Source organism: Pituophis catenifer, unplaced genomic scaffold (genome assembly GCF_029215685.1).
Source record: "Pituophis catenifer annectens isolate HBS135680 unplaced genomic scaffold, rPitCat1.0.hap2 SCAF_1, whole genome shotgun sequence".
NCBI classification, from domain to species: Eukaryota; Metazoa; Chordata; class Lepidosauria; order Squamata; family Colubridae; genus Pituophis; species Pituophis catenifer.
This window is the reverse complement of record NW_027256881.1, coordinates 26,574,642-26,592,244: the sequence shown is the minus strand read 5'-3', so window position 1 is coordinate 26,592,244 and position 17,603 is coordinate 26,574,642. Positions and strand designations below refer to the sequence as shown.

General features: G+C 40.8%; 1 protein-coding gene across 2 annotated transcripts in view; it reads left to right on the top strand.

Moving 5' to 3' along the window:
- Positions 1-17,603, top strand: part of PINX1 (PIN2 (TERF1) interacting telomerase inhibitor 1) — a 46,779-nt gene extending 29,176 nt beyond the window's left edge. For both annotated transcript variants that reach the window (XM_070932212.1, XM_070932213.1), the window contains exon 7: positions 16,960-17,603. In XM_070932212.1, the coding sequence (XP_070788313.1) occupies positions 16,960-17,478 (519 nt within the window). In that variant the 3' untranslated portion in view covers positions 17,479-17,603. The remainder of the gene's footprint in view (positions 1-16,959) is intronic.

Sequence of the window (17,603 nt, the reverse complement as noted above, 5' to 3'; positions counted from 1 at the left end):
CATGGTTTTTATTCCCGCCTCTTTCTAGTTCAGAAGGCTTCAGGGGGGTGGCGGCCCATTTTAGATTTGAAATCCTTGAACCGGCACATTAAATATCGCCGGTTCAAGATGCAATCTCTCTCGTCTATTCTTGAATCTATCCGTCCTTCTGACTTTCTTTCTTCTATTGACCTTCAAGAAGCTTACCTGCATGTCCCCATTTTGCCCTCGCATCGTCGTTTCCTCCGTTTTGCCTTTAAAGGGTCCCACTACCAATATAGGGCCCTACCCTTCGGGCTGTCTTCGGCCCCTAGGGTATTTACAAAGATTATGGCCTCTTTGATTGGACACATTCGTTCCCATCCAGTTCGTCTTCAGTTTTATCTGGATGACATTTTGGTTATGTCCTCTTCCCTTCGAGTAGCTCATGGGGACCTATCCCGGGTCATAGCCTCCCTTCAGGACCATGGTTTTTCAGTAAATTGGTCTAAGAGCCAGTTGTCCCCTTCTACTAGAATTCTCCACTTAGGTGCATTAATTGACACTGTTTCGTCTACGGTTTGTTTATCTCCGGACCGCCAGTCCAGTTTGCGTGCCCTGGCACTTAAATGTTTGTCTGCGGGCACAGCAACAGTTTTGGTTCTTTCCCGTCTGTTGGGCATGATGGTTTCCTCTTTCGGCATCACCCCGTGGGCTCGCCTGCACAGTAGAGAGCTTCAGTGGCTCTTGTTGCCTTTCCAACGGGCTAACTTGGAGGCCTCATCCCGTCGCATTCGTCTGCCGGACCCGGTACTGCTCTCTCTGCATTGGTGGACTTCGCCTGCCTTGACCCGGGGCTCCCTCTTTCGGGAACCCCTTAGACTCCGACTTACCACTGATGCCAGTTTATCTGGATGGGGAGGCCACATTCTCCATCGTATGGCCCAAGGTCTTTGGACTCCTCAGGAGACCCAGTTCAGTATCAATTTGTTGGAGTTGAGGGCCATCCGTCTTGCTCTGTTGCAATTTCAGGATCTCGTGGAAGGCAGGCATATCTTGGTCCTCACCGATAATACGACGGCTAAGGCCCATGTTAACAAGTTGGGGGGTACTAGATCGCGACTCTTAATGGACGAAGCTCGTATTCTGGGTCTCTGGGCTGAGGAACACCTAGCTTCCATCAGAGCTGATTACATTTCGGGTTCTGACAACATCCAAGCTGATTCACTCAGTCGGTCGCAGGTGGATCAGGGCGAGTGGTCGATCTCCCAAGAGCTCTTCCAAGACATCGTTTCAAGATTTGGTTGCCCTGTTCTAGATTTGTTCGCTTCTCGTTCAAATCATCGTCTTCCCCGTTATTTTTCCAGGTTCCTGGACCTCCAAGCGGAAGCCACGGATGCCCTGCGCAGCCCTTGGCCTTCCGGGCTGCTGTATGCCTTCCCTCCTCTTCCTGTGATCCCCAAGGTTATACGGAAGTTGCTCGAAGAACGGGCTCAGCTCCTGCTTGTGGCTCCCTTCTGGCCAATGCGCCCGTGGTTTGCGGACTTGATGGGCCTTTCCGTGGCACCTCCTTGGACAGTCCCTGCCTCCAAGGTCGTCTTGTCCCAGGGCTTTCTCATACATCCGGACCCGAGTTGGCTTCGCTTAACCGTTTGGCGGTTGAGCGGCTCCTCTTAACTGTGGCCAAGGTTCCTTTGGACATCATTCCCACGATTCAAGCAGCTCGACGCCCTTCGACAGTACGGATCTATGAGGCCACGTGGCGGTCTTTCGCTCTTTGGTGTTCCACTATTCCTGTTTTGCCTACTTCAGCTTCTATTCTCCATGTTTTGTCCTTCCTTCAAGCGGGTTTTCGCAAAGGTCTGCGACCCAACACCTTACGTCGCCAAGTTGCCGCCATCGCTTCAATTTTGTCTTGCGGTTCTAAGGACTCCATCTCTCATCACCCGATCATCACTAGTTTCCTCCGGGGAGTTTCAAATCTGAATCCCCCTACAATACATCGTTTTCCTACATGGAACCTCAATAAGGTGCTTAAGGCTCTCATGTCTCCTCCCTTCGAACCTCTCCGTTCTGTTTCTCTTCGCTTCCTGACCTTCAAGGTTGCGTTCTTAGTTGCAATCACTTCTGCCCGCCGAGTTTCAGAACTGGCGGCTCTCTCCGTGCGGTCTGACTTATGCATCTTCCATGCCAATAGAGTGATACTTCGCCTGGATCCCTCGTTTGTGCCCACAGTGAACTCTCCATTTCACAGAGCGCAGGAGCTCATCCTTCCGGACTTCTGTCCTCACCCCTCGCATCGGCTGGAGAGGTTGTGGCACACCCTTGATGTCCGCCGTGCGTTGAAAATTTATATCGCACGGACTGCTGGTCATCGTAAGACGGAGGCCCTCTTTGTGGCCTTCCTTCCTTCATCTCTCGGGTCTCGAGTCTCAAGTACCACGATAGGCCGCTGGATACGAGCCTCCATAGCCTTAGCCTATCAACAGTCTGGCTCTCCTCTCCCTTCTTCCATCACGGCGCACTCGACGCGGAGCGCTTCTACATCAGCAGCCTGGGCGACTCAGGCTTCCCTCGAGGAGGTTTGTCGAGCTGCCGCATGGACCACTATCAGTCCCTTCATACGGCATTACAAAGTTGATTCCTTCGCCTCGGCGGATGCTGCATTCGGACGACGGGTCCTCCAGTCTGTGCATCTCGCTTGACGGTTACCGGACCAGTATCTTCCCTCCCGGGTGACATCGAGCTTTGGTATGTCCCCAGTCTGACTGACGTTTTTCCCTCTCGTTGGAGAATGGACGTTGGTCTTACCTGATACGTCCGTTCTCGACATGGGGAAAAACGTCAGTCAGCCCCACCCTGAGTACTTTCCGGTAGGGTTGGGGGGGGGGGTGATCTTACCTTTTTACTTTGTCTTTTCAGGAGTACACGTCATTCGAGTCCTTTGCTTCGCCTCAACGAAGAACTGGGGCGGCCTCAAAGGGGCGGTCCCTTGGCTTTCAAAGGTCTCGGTCATTGGCTGGACGGGACGTATCCCCAGTCTGACTGACGTTTTTCCCCATGTCGAGAACGGACGTATCAGGTAAGACCAACGTCCATTCTAGGCAGCGGGGATCCCTGCCACCACCAGCCATTTGCAGCGAACGGGCCACAGCGGCAGCAAACAAGCTGCACCAGCAGAGGCAAGTGTTTTTTTTCTTGTTTTCCTCCTCTAAAACTAATAGTCTTTATAGTCATATAGTCCAAAAAATATGGTAAATAGGTCAAGATAAACTACTATGAACATGGTGGAGGTTTTGCCTTTGCTATCTCCCTGTGCTAAATTTACCAAAGCATCTGGGGTAGAAAGGAGCAAATTGGAAAGCCAAGTATTTTTTAACAGTGGCAGTAACTATATTCAGTGTATAAGAAAATGTATCTGCTTATTTAATAAGCAGGTACTTTTTTCATACCCCAACTGTATTCTCATGTCGCCTTGAGCTATTGATTGGATCTTAAAAGTTGGGAATTTGGTGGCAATTTTTCTTCTTACAAAGGAAGATTTTGGACAAATGGGCCCGTCTGATTAAGTATTTCCTGCCCTGCTTTCCAAAATTTCAGAATCAAATCAAAACCCCTGGAAGGTTAAGCCTTCTGTCTAGAGAGTATTATTTCCAACACACATTTGCTCATTGAAGGATATTTGTGGGGGACAAGGAAGAGGGTGTTTTTCTTTCTGGCCTCTGTTTTAAAAATAGATTTTGCACAGTCTCATTATGAAATTCATTCAGAGCTAGATTTCATCTTTAGCCGATACCTGAAAGCCTATTTTTTTTTTTTAACTACCGGTAATTCCCAAAAAATGAGCTAGGGACAGGGAAACTTTTTTCCCCTTTCCCCCATTTTTTGATAGGGCCTGATGTCAAAAATTTTCTTCATCAAATAAGATAATAACTATGACACATGTTTATGCACTTTCCCACATAGGCACATAGACATAGACACTTGCTTGGCTGCCACAGGCTAATTGCACCCTCTTGTGTTTATTTTATAGTTCCCCAGAGACAAATGCTTTGCTAACTCCTGCTACTATTGCTTACAAAGAATGTCTTTAAAAATTGGCTGGCTTCTTTTTGGAACTCTTTCTTGGCTGATGTTCCAAACTTTTCCTGTCCTGGTCTCTTAATATCTAGATGTAAACATACTGGATTCATTGCAGGGGGGGGGAAATCACAGTCTTGCATTCTTTATTTCTCTTCATAGGCAGAGAAAACATATTTTTCTCATTTCTTTTAAATTGTGACGTGCCCCTTTGTTCCTATGAAAGAATGGCTGTATGGGGTGCAAAAATATTATTCATATCTTAAGTTAGGCACGATCCATGTTAATTTCAGAGGACCTGATTTCTAAATCAGCACATTGTATAGGAACAGGTAGTTAAATTTCACATATTACATATGTAATTGATGGACACTCGGTGATAACACACCAGTGCAGCTCATGAATGGACAAACAAAAATAGAAAATTGGCAATATTAAATGATTTATAAGTCAGGTTCTGGCCCTTTGTGTATGAGTTTTTCCAGCCATTGTGTTAATGCTGGAATATCATAATATGCCCATGGATATTCCATATTCAGGGATCAAGCAATTTGTAACCACAAAGTTGCTGTTAGGTTCAATAAAACAATGGTCCTGTTTAGTCCAATATTACCTATTATTGCAATATGTCTTGTACATTAACAACGGTTCATTAGGAGCAAGGCCACGGAAGTGAGTGAAGCCCCCCTCCGTGCATGTGTGGGATGTCCAGGCAGCACGTGAAACCACACACACACTCCAGTCCACAGAAAAATCGCTCTCCACAGAACCAGGCCCTGGCACCCAAAAGGTTAGGGGCTGCTATTGTACAGTCTCTCTCTCTCCCATACTTTTTTTTTTTTTACAGTTAAAGAGACTTGTAATTGGATGTGGCATACATCAGTTTTTAGCCTGATTATTTGACATCTGAGCTACAGAAATTTGGTTCCCTTTACCTATCATTTTAAAAAGTAAAATGAAAACTATTACAGATGGGTGCAGAAAGTTGTTTTGGTTCAGGGGAAAAAAGGAGGCAAGGTTTGCCAGTTGTCAGGCCTTTCATACAAAATAGGGTAGTTGAGAAGCTGCTTAGGTAGCAAAGATCAGGAAAGGAGACGATTCACATACAGCCTCAAAGGAAGAGGGAAGGGAGCTTGAAGCTGTTGATGAGAAAGGCAGAGAGGAAAAGAAAGCTCATTTGCAGTGCAGCCATTCAAAAAGATCATCCCAAAGGTTAGTGTGTGGCTTGCATCTAAAAATATACGCTGGTAGATGTGGGGGACAGCTGGGTGTGTCTATGTGTTAATTTTAGACAAGATTTCTTTTTTCTCCTCTGCATGTTACTGCAGAATTGCTGTTGTGAGGCCAAATATTTGCCCTTTGCTTTGGTCTGTGTGTATTGTTTTGAGCATTTGAATTTGGGAGGGAGCATTACAAGAATAAATCATTCCAGGAATTAGAGACCTAAATCAAGGGGCGCTAGCAAAAAGATAATTGCCGTAATGAATAATGATAAATAAATAGATTTTTATTAGAACTTCCTTATGCTCTTAACAGCAGTGGAACATTTCTCCAAAGTTTTGGACCATGGATACATAAATTATCTGATCCAAGGAGGCACATATATTGTCAGGTGGTATATTGGCAGCCATATGTGTGAATGTACACATACAAAGACAAAATATCTTGCCAAATACTGTACACATTCTCTTCTGTTTTTTGGATGATGCAAATGATAAGGGATAAGGAACAAAGTGACATGGCTGATTGGGTCAAATAAGACACAGCTTGACTGTGGAGGATTGAATTTTCAAGAAGAACTTGCTGCTTGCTCATAAACATACGAGGCACTTGTTGACTGTAGCAACACATGAGAAACACAGCCAAATAAATCATCAAAGACTAGTTAACACAGGCTGTGCCCTTCACATTGCTCTGCAGCAACTTAAATGCAGACAAGGTATGTGTACGCGCGCACAATCGTATGTGTGTACACATGCATCCATCCATGCTTGTTTTTGATTGGTGAGATCTTTTTGCACCTTTTCCCCTCCTCAGTTTGTATGAGCAAAAACTTGGCTTGCCAGTTTTGGTGCGATGTCTGTGTTGGAGAGTAGCCGGAAAAGCCGATAAGGCTCCCGGGACAGAAAGCTCTGTGCTTATCTCGGTGGAGCACATGGGCTGCTGAGAGTGCATCCTTTTCCTGTGCTAGTATCAGGAGACGTAAACTGACCATCTCCCAAAAGCTAGGACTTCAAACAGGAGGCCATAGCGTCTACAGGGCAAGAGCCTTCTCCTGCACAACTTCAGAGGCTGGGGAGGTGAAAGTGGGGCACTCCTTATTCAGGAAACAGGGAGGGGGGGAAATGTTTTGCATTTTGTTTTGGGTTTTGTGCATGAAAATTTCTGATAACAGCTGGGGAGGGCAGCTGAAAACCTCTGTAGTTATATTTTATTTTAAACCACTATAGTTTCAGCATGTCAATTTCTTTGTTTAAAAGGAAGTTAAGCAGGGAAAGGCACACTCTTCCCACTCTCCCTTCTCAACAGTATTCACACTAAATTTGAGTACTAAATAACTCCTTGAGTAAAGAGTGTGGTACAACTTATTTAAAAGCCCCTCCAACTGGGGATGTCTATGGATATTCTCAGTCATCCAGGTCATCGTTGTGCCAAAAGTTCTTTTTCAAAAGGCAACTGGACTTTCTATGTTTTTCCTTGAAGATGTTTCGCTTCTCATCCAAGAAGCTTCTTTAGTTCTGACACAACTGAAGAAGCTTCTTGGATGAGAAGTGAAACACCTTCAAGGAAAAACAAAGTCCAGTTGCCTTTTGAAAATGCACCTCTGGGACCCAACTGGAGAGCCATTTCTTTGTTCACACTCATAGTGTGGAGTGATAAAATGGGAAGAAACTGTTACAAGAGTGCTGAGTTTGGGGTGTTTTGTTTTGTTCTGTTTTGTATTTGTATCAGTGTTGACTCTTGGCAACTGCTTGGACCTGCAGTTTTCTTGGCAAGATTTTTCAGAAATGTTTGCCCTTGCCTTCTTCCTCAGGCTAAGAGAGACTGGCTGGCCCAAGATTACCCAGCTGATTTTGTGCCAGCAAAATATCTGAAGCCATATTATGGTGAGCCACTATTGTTTACATGCATAGCAGGTGTTCTCCAAGGTCATAGGAAGAGGTAGATTTTCATTTTAGTTCTGCAGAGAATTCTGGGAGTCTCTGTCCTAATATAATTAGAAAGTGCCAGATCAGGCGAAACTGCTTTAGAATGATTTATAGCTGTTGGATTTAGCTCATCTTTCAGAATATTTGGTTACTTTTGCTATTCCATTACTTTGGGAGTCTGGAAAAAGCAATAGAAAAGTCAGCCGTTTTCAAACCAATACTCACTTAGAAGCTGAATGTTTTCAGAGTTGGGAAAAGACTGATATGGATATGGATACATGATATGGATAGAGAACTGCCAAAGTTTGTTTTCAGGCATCTTTAGACAACCCATCTTTCTCCACCTTTTGCCAACCTGATGCATTGCAATGTTGTAATGGAGGGAGAAACCTATTTTTTGCCTAACTAGCACATTCAGTGTTGCTGGTCTTTCATTGTATGAACAGAGATTAATACTTAGAGCTGCAAATTGTTATTCTCCTGCTGAATTCTTAGTTGCTCTTTTTTTGCAACCAGTCCAGAGAACCCGTTTAGTGTAGTCATTAAGATGCTGGCCTAGAAAGCAGGAGACTGTGAGTTCTAGTCCCACCTGAGGCATGAAATACTTTTTCTTAGCTCAACCCACCTCAGAGGGTTGTTATATAGAAAATAGGAGTAGGAAAGAGTAGTGTGTTCCCTGCTTTATAAAACTTATAAAGTAATAAAGATGGGATTTTTTTAAAAAACCCTAATAAATATATCCTATAATCTTGAGAGTGGCAAGGCAGCTAGATTTTAATATACTAAAAAATTGTTTAGGTTGGTTATTTATTTATCAAACTTATTAACTGCCCATTTCTCTTCCAGAGGGGCTCTGGGTGGTGTATAATTTAATCAATGCAATAAAACATTCAAATGAATAATTTAAGATTAAAAATGTAAAAACAACATTATAAAATTGCAAGAGGTGGAGAGATCCAAGATGGGGAGATTAAGAGTTGTTAATTCAGGTAGTGGGGGTTCTCATGAGGTCAGCCATCCCCATAGCTGTGTGGACTTCCACGCAAGGCTACACAGCCAGGTTTTGACCCCTTTGCAGAAGCCTTAGAGATTGGGGACTTTCCTCACCTCTGGGGGTAAGATGTTCCTCAAAGCAGGGGCAGAGGCAGAAAAAGCTCTCTTCCTTGACCCTGCCCGCCAGAATTGTATGACTGATGAGTTCTGTTGCATGCCTTCCCTGCTTGAATGTGTGGGATGGGCTGATGTGATATTATGGCATTTGGAAGTCTATCCAAATCTGCCAATAGTTGCTTTGTGTCACCTACAGTTTAATACAATGGGCCTTCTCCTTCTCTTCCATCTTGTGATGGAACATCCTTTTCCATTGAGCAAATTTTAGCCTGTTTTCTACGTAAGCCTCTTCCAGTGATCCCTATTTTGATTGGGAGGATTGCATTGTACCTCATAATCCTTCATCCTACAAAAAGAACAGGTTCTGAGATAATTCACTGTCACTATGTGCTATCTTATTATTCAGCCATCCCTCACCTGATTGCCTTCCAGGTGTGTGGCCACTCACTTCTCATCACACTTCTCAGGAATTTCAGTAGTTGAAATTCACACATGTGGAAGGTGCCCAAATGAAACAGTTTAGTTAATTTTTCTAAAACTTTTATAACTGACCTAACAAATTGCTGGATTACAGTCAAATTATTTATGCATTTGCAGTGGCACTCCAGAGTCACCATCTGATAAACGGGAGATTCCCTCCCATCCAAATTTCTCTTAATAAGAAGCTGATCAGACCAAAAGAGCAAATTAGTAAAATATGGGATAGCTCTCCCAATATAGCACAGGAGAAGACACAGTCTTTCCCTATCCCTAACCACAAATTAGTAAAAATTGTGGTGTTTTTCTCTCTTTATTTATCTTTGGGCCCCCTGTTGATGGCACATCACTTACAATTATTCATATTAGTCCTGCAGGGCAGAGTCCCAAACTTTTATGGAAATGACACTGGCCTTCCAGAGATGAATATCCCAAAGAAATTGGATATCCCAAGATGCTTTCTGCATTGAATAAACAAGAGTCTGCTTGACTTAAGTTTACAGCTGACTCCATTCCCAAGCCATGCCTTAGGGCATGTACACCAGGAGATGCAATTTCCTTTTGACAAGGGATGCCTGTAATATTTTTTGCTTCTTCCCTCCCTTTGGAGCTAACATTTGTGAGCAGAATGTTGTCATTTAAAGTTGTAGCGTGTATATGTCTCTAGATCATGTAGCCACATTAATTGGAGATGCAGAGGGTTTTTCTTGGAGATGCAAACCTTGAGCTTTTCCCACATCCTAGTTTTCATTTTGAAGGAACAGTCATACATGGAGCAATCTGAAAACTTTATAAGAAGCTTATTGGATGTGTTACGAACTTTAGTGGAAATGAGGGAGCCATTGTCTATTTCTATTTGAGTGTCAGTTGTTTTTAAGACTTCTTATTTTAAATCGTAAATGCACAACTCCTGCTCAAAGAACAGGTGGCAGGTGTGTCTAAAAGGATCTTTCTGCAACTTGGTGTGGTGCATCAGCTGCGCCATTTTCTGGATCCTGAGGCTCTGGTCACTCATGCCCTAGTCCTATTTTGACTGGATTACTGAACATGCTCTACATGGAGTTACCCTTGAAGAGTATTCAGAAGCTGCAGCTGGTGCAGAATCCAGCAGCGCGCACACCCCTGAGAGCTTCGAGGGCTGCACATATAAAGCCATTACTGAGCAAGCTGCATTGTTTGCCAGTTTGCTTCCAGATCCAATTCAAGGGATTGGTTGTTATCTTTAAAGCCCTACATGGCATGGGTCCAGGGTATCTGAGGAACCATCTCTCTCTGATGGGACAAGCCCACCCCACTTGTGCCAGCAGAAGAGGCCTGCTATGGAACCCGTCCGCTAAGGAATTAATGCAGGTGTGATCAAGGAGCAGAGCCTTTTCTGCTGTGGCCTCTTCGTTGTGGAACATTCTACTACCGGAGGCAAGAACTTCCCCCTCCCTTTTGGCACTCCGGTAGAGTATTAAAGCCTGGCTTTGCCAGTTCGGCTGGGGAGGGGGAGGTCATTCACCGTTGGAGCTGGTAAGAAGATCCCATCCAACTCTTGATTCTTTTAGATGTGGTTTTAGTATAGCTTTTAATATAGGTAGTCCTCGACTTAGAACAGTTCATTTAGTGACCATTCAGTTACAACAGCATTGAAAAAAGTGTCTTATGACCAATTTTCACTCTTACAACCATTACAGCATCCATGGTCACATGATTAAAATTCAGATGGTTGACAAATGGCTCATATTTATGACGGTTGCATAAATATGGTTGCATAAGGGTCAAGCGATCGCCTTTTGTGACCTTCTGACAAGCAAAGTCAATGGGGAAGCCAGATTCACTTAATAACCATGTTATTAACAACTGCAGTAATTCACTTAACAATTGTGGCAAGAAATGTTGTAAAATGGGGCAAAATTCACTTAACACCTGTCATGCTTAGCAACAGAAATGTTTGGCTAAATTGTGGTTGTGTTGAGGACTAACTGTAATATTTTAATGTCTGTCATTTTAATCCGTTAATATTTTAATTATTTTTCACTTGTTTTTATAAATTATATGCCATCCAGAGTCACCTTGTGGGGAGATGGGTGACATAAAATTAACAACAACAACAACAACAACAAGAAGAAGAAGCCAAATCCAGTCTGAACATCTGGCTGACTATGCAACAAATCAGATAAATAAATGAGCATATTTACATACACATGTATTCACCCAATTTAACATCTTGTTATTTATTTTATTTATTAAATTTTTATGCCAAATAGGGTAACACTCCTGGCATTCTGCTGGACAGGTCTTCTGCGTATTTTGGACTTAACTTGTTGGCCATGTTGCCTCTGTATTTTAGATTCTCTAAAAAGATGTATGCAATGGTGCTCCCTAAGCCTTCTGCAATCAAAACAAAATGTTCCTCATGTTGAGGCCTCCTTTGAAACAACCCAGGGAGCTTAACTTATTCCATTACGTTGTGCTTCATTGAATTGCCCTGGTTGCCATGATTGGTTGCCAAAGGGAAACGGAGTAACAAATCACGTAATTACGATGTCAGATCTCAGGATAGGCGTTCAAGGGAATGAATATAAAGGAGAAATCTATAAAATGGAGAATTTTTTTCCCTTCTTCTTTTTCCTTTAATGTTAGAACCTGAAGTTGTCCAATAAATCTATTGGCAGGAGATTCAGGACAGACAAAAAGAAGGATATCTTCACCAGGTACATACGTGATTTAAGGAATTTGTTGATGCAGGATGCCTTTCAGTTGGAGGCAACGGGGGTTAAGGGAGAAAAACATGGTGTTGATAAAGGCTATTCCCATCCATTAGTCTGATGAATGGATATGATTTCTAGGTTGAGAAACCATTATTGCAGGAAAGAACTCTTTGCCTTCCCATCCTGCTTTTGCATTTCCTTTTATCAGTTGGTTGGTCACATTGCAAAGCAGAGTTGGACTAGATGGGTGGGTTTTTTTAAGGAGGCAAAATAAGATTTTCCAGAATTTCCACTGAGGTGTGGCTACTACTTGTAGCTCCACATTTTTTTTCTCTTCAATAACTAAAGAAAAAAAAACTGCAGATCTGTGTGCATTGGCTTTCATTTTAGCTATTTGGGACTGGTTTGTAGTTCCCGATTTACTCCTGAACTAATTGGGACTACTTCTGCATTTATAGGTAAGCTATTGGTTACCTGGGATTTCTCATAAGCTTGGCCTCTTTTACTTCATTGTCTGCAAAGCAGGAACTACCTGTTTTCTGTTGCTAACCTGGAGTCAGATTGATTGGGCTGTGTGACATTAATTACACCCTTTCCCACCTACAAACCCGTGGTGTTAATTCTGTAGTGAACATTTAAAAAAAAAAAAAAGCTTATTTGACATACAAGTTGGAAAAAAAGTAGAAAAGTAACAATTCAGTATCCCCCCCATCACTAAATTATATTTTTATTTCCCTATCCCAACTCTTGAGCATAACATGAAAATTCCTGTAAGTGTCAGTTATTCCCAATTTCAAAAGCAGCATCGTTTCCTCATCTCTGAGAAGCCCAGCCTTTTCACTTGTTGACACAGCTTCCTCCTATAATCTCTGCTGGAATCCTTTTCCGTCTTCAGGGTTTTTCCAAGCTCATACTGACATCATTTTTTCCAAGCCATTTTATCTCAGCAATCTACTTATGTACTCTACTCTCAACCCACAATCCATGGCTATCTGAACACAGATTTTTGTGGCATTTCCCTCCCTAATTTTATTCATTTCACCTTATTGTAATAGGGTTTCGTTCTTTTCCCCATCTATTATTTTCACCAACATTGTTGCATTGCAGTTTCCACCATTTCTGATCACGGAGAATTGGAATCTAACTTCTAGATTATAAATAACAAGTTCCTATTTCTGCTATAAAGCATAATGTCTTGCTTTTACTTTTTCTTTTCTGCTTGGACTTCTCTTAAATGCAGTTCCCAAAAAACCCAAACTTTGTATAAATTTGTATTGTGGGATATCATACTTATAGCTGGATATAATTTTTTTAAAAAAAAAATCTTCAGTTTTGAAATCTGTTCTGCCATCTGCTGCAACAAATGGAGTAGATGAAGTATCCACATATTATTAACAATTGTTTAAAGTTGCTCTAGTCATCTTTAATTCCTCTTAATATAGGAAGTCCTTGACTTACAACAGTTCATTAAATGACCATTTGAAGTTATAACAACACTGAAAAAAGTGTCTTATAACCGTTTTTCACACTTATGATGGTTGCAGCATCCCCATGGTCACTTGCTCAAAATTCAGACACGTGGCAACTGATTCATATTTATGACAGTTGCAGTGTCTCAGGGTCATGTGATCACTTTTTACACCCTTCTGACAAGCATACTCGATGGGGAAGCCAGATTCACTTAGCAAGCATGTTAATAATTTAACAACAGCAGTGATTCACTTAACAACTGTGGCAAAAAATGTCGTAAAATAGGGAAAATTCACTTAACAATTGTCTTGCTTAGGAACAGAAATTGTGGGCTCAATTGTAGTTGTAAGTTGGACTATCTGTATAGGAGATGTGCAATTCAAATTTTCATCTAATATAGGGACCATATAAATGCTTAATTTTCATAGGATTATGCTCATCATAATTTACTATTTGTATTGAGGAATGTTTAGTTTTGATACACATATGCACATATTCAGAGAAATATTGGAAACATTGAAAATAACATACAATCCCCTCCAAAAATATTGTAATACCAATTCAACAATCATAGTGAATGCATTTCCCTATCACTTAAGTGAAAGGGAAGCCAATATATGTAAAATGTATCAAATTCTATTCGGTTTTAATACTATAGTTTATCATACTGATTTGTTAACATAGGAAAGCAGCTCTGTTTTTTATATAATGGCTAATTGAATGGTTACTGTTTAAAAGCATTTCAACTAATTGCAAATTTCATATTTCAGAATAAACTATTTGACACTATCAAGGAGTAGCTTTACAAGTTAATGAAGTTATGCACCCAATAGTAGACTCACTACAGGACTATCCTATGTATTTTGTCTAAAATCAATTATCTCTACATTGCTCATTGATTATTTTAAATATTTGATTTATAGACTTTTTGTATCTTTCTACAAAGCTGATAACTAAAAATTTATAGTGACTTCCTTTAGCATCCACATAAAAAGAAGCTGTTGTAAAAAGTGATCACTATTTTTCATCCGGAACCTGAGTCTCCTCATCCTTTCACATCTTCTCTGAAACAGTTCTCCATACCTCCATGCAAATCTATCATAATTCAGCTACAATTTTTATGAACCCACTTGGTCATTCCAGATTTAATAGATGCCCACTTCTTGTAACTGCCTTCTCTTCAGAATCTAGCATATTGTATGTCTTAAGAGAGCGTTTGGGATTTCTTCTTCCCCCAAAAAACAGGACTGGAGATAACATCTCTGATCTGCTGCTTCTGAGTGGCAACCAGGCAAAAGAGGCCCCAGATTTTAATGATCTGGTGTCAAGAATGAACACTGAAGCCATAGCAAGGTATGGCTTCAGAATAGAGGAGGAACATCTGAATAAATAGGAGGCCACTCCTCCTTTTTGCTCACCTCTTGGTGGCAGCCTCCTATTACTACATTTTTCCTGATGTAAATAGCATCTGATTTAATCTGACAGCACTGTTCAGATCACCATCATTGTTTTTCCCTGGTTTCCAGGGTTCCAAAGAGAAAGTTGGTCATGCGAAGCAGTTGGGAGTGTTCCTGGCACCTACCTTTTCCAAATGATTAATGGTTCTCCATCAGTGTCCCCGAAATGTGGTGTGTGAGTTTGCTTTGGAGCCGACACTGCCTTTACCTGTCTTCATGCCCTGCTAACTTTGTGTGCAGTGGCCCATGGTTATTAAAATTCCTGTCCGTATAGGAGTGGTTTAGCCTGCGTTCTTGTCTTTAGGCATCATGGGTTTCTCTGAACTTCTCCATTTTAGGCAGTCAGTCCAGTACATGTGCCTGATTGCTGACTTAGAACTGATTTAATATTTTGTGCTTCTAGCTTAATATTCTTGTCTCTGTACCTTTCACCTATGCTCAATTATGATGGAATTCACAAAGCTATTTTTTTTTTAAAAAATGTTTTAATACCTGAAATGCTAAATGTTGTTTTACCTAGGTGAAGCAAACTTTGATGACAGCCATTGATGGATTTTTTTCTGTTGTCAGAATATAATGAAAAAACAAAGAAAGGAGTAAATATTTTTGTGCCTGCTTGCACACTTACGTTTTATCCAAAAGATAAACCCCAGATTGATGTTTCTTCTTTGCATAAATATATTATAGAAAGATAGAAATCAAGGAGACTTACTTCCACAAATATCACCCATATTTGTATTAAAAAGTTAAAATTTCTTGATTTCAAGAGCAACCCAAACAAATAATTCCTTCGTGCTGAAACTAGGGTATACTTAATTGTGGTTGTATCATGGCGAACAACTTTTAAAAGGCACATCGTTCAAGTTCACAAGAAAAAAATAACAGCAAAACGAAGTATTGTAAGATATTTTTTGTTTTTTCTTCTTTTAAAATTTTTTTGTTTTTCACAGGAGAAAGAATGAGGAAGTGACTAGGCAACTTTTGATCTGAAGGAGCCACAATAGGAAAACCTTGCTCTGTTACGAGCCAATTTCTTCTCTGAGAAGATTGAGATCTCTCCTTTCTGTTCCAAAGTGAATGGAGATGTAGAAAGTGGCATAAATGAGCTTTAACTTCCAAATAATCTTCATTTTGGCATAATTAGGCCTGCCATAGAAAAGAGATGTAGAAAAACATCTCCTCATAATATGTACATATTTTGTTCTATTTTGAATTTTAGGGAAAAGGTTGATGTTATATAATATTTATAACAGTGCAGTAGCAATTCACACCATCCTAACCCTGAAACCTTAAGATTGAACAAGGCATCATAAGATGAGATCTTTGATCTGTGATACCAAGAATATTCACATTACCTCAGTAATCAGTCTCCAGTTGCATTTTCTCACTCATTGTTGTAAATTAGGATATGTAATTCTAGTATGAATTAATACATCAGGGCAATTGTAGGATGTTAGGGGAAACCGTGTGATTCCATTTGCCAGTGAAATGAGAACACATGATAACCAGTGCAGAAAAAACATGTCTTTCTGTAATATACACAGAATGATCTCTCACATTGTGAGAGAGATATCCTTCATTTTGCATAATGGCTGAAGAAGCACATCCTTCATGCATACATAATTACCTATCACTTTCTTCAGGGTAATAGGAGACAATAATACAGGATATCCAAATATTTGAGGTAAAATACTTTCAAGCCTATGTCATACTGGGAACTTCATATAGTGTACATGAAATCAAGTATTTCCTCTATTGGATGTGATTCATACTATCACATTCTGAAGTTCATCAAAATTTTGAATTACTTAAAATTCACATCTTATGGCACACTGTAATCTGCCCTTCAGATACACCACTGGCAGCTTTCAATGTGTTTAACTGTGATCCAACTAAGGAAGACTGATGGTATCTACCTGACCAGGAGCTGCATGAAAAGGCAACTTCCTGATGAATATGCACTCCAAGGACCAAGTCCTGTGGAACAAAAATAATGCTGCTCTTGAAATTCCATTAGTGATTCTTGGGGTACTTAAAAATCTCTGAGTAAATTCTGCTTAAGAATTTTTTAAGTGATTTGCAATGTTGAGTATTCCAGCTCTTGAGTTGGTCTGTCTTTACAGGATTACTATGTTTATTTTTACTGAGTTTGCTCTATGAAATAAAAGGCTATCTCATTCCTATTGGGTGTATAACTAGTTGTTTAAGAAGGCACTGGGTCTGCCAACCTGGTCTTCAACAAACCCCTTAGATTTTGCCTTCCCAAATAAGTAGCAAAATTAGAACATTTGACAATTCCTTTCTATAGATGTGTGTGGCTTTTGGATTTCTTCTGATTTGACATATACTGAGCTTAGCCAAGCAGGGCTGTCTTTCAGGAAATTCCTATTTCAGGAAATAAAGCAGGATTGGCCTGAGATACATGCATTGCACCTTAAAACATAGGATGAAGTTGTGTTGGATCTTCTGAAAACCCTACCTGATCAGACAGTTTATAAATTTTTTTAAAGCACTTACTCAGTTTACTCCTCTGACCTCTATCTCCTCTTTTTTCATTCTCAGGTTGATGCTGCTAGCACAGGCTTTCTAGCGGAAGATTCAAAAGAAGTGATCATGCCACCTGACCAAGTAGATGGGAGCAATACTGTAACCAGCACTCTTACCGTGCAGGAATATTTTGCCAAGTGCATGACAAAACTGAAGAAAACTCAACATTGCCCCAAAGTAGAGCCAGGTAATTCTCCTCCAGTGGTGGTTGAGACGTTGGAGTGTTTGGAATCCCAGACAAAGAAGAAGAAAAAACACAAACATGCACAGGATGTGGCTGGAGAACCAAAGATTATCTGCACTGGGATACTAGATTCAAGCAGAGATGAAGTGGACACCCAGAAAAAGAAAAAGAGGAAGAAATCTAAACATCTGGACACCAGTAATGATCTTATTTATAATGAATCTCAAATTGATTATCAAAAGGCAAGACAATGTTCCTTTGAAACATCTAAGGAAGAGAATAATGATTTAGGAGAGCAAAAATCAAAAAGAAGGAAAAAGAGCAAAAAAAGTAGACTGGGATGTAACTGAACATGTTGAATGCATAAAGCTGAAGAAGAAATGTTCCAGTTAATATAAATCTACATGTTTAACTTCATTGAAATATACGTAGATTTCCAAATTTACCCAAATAAATAAACATTTTATAAAATAGA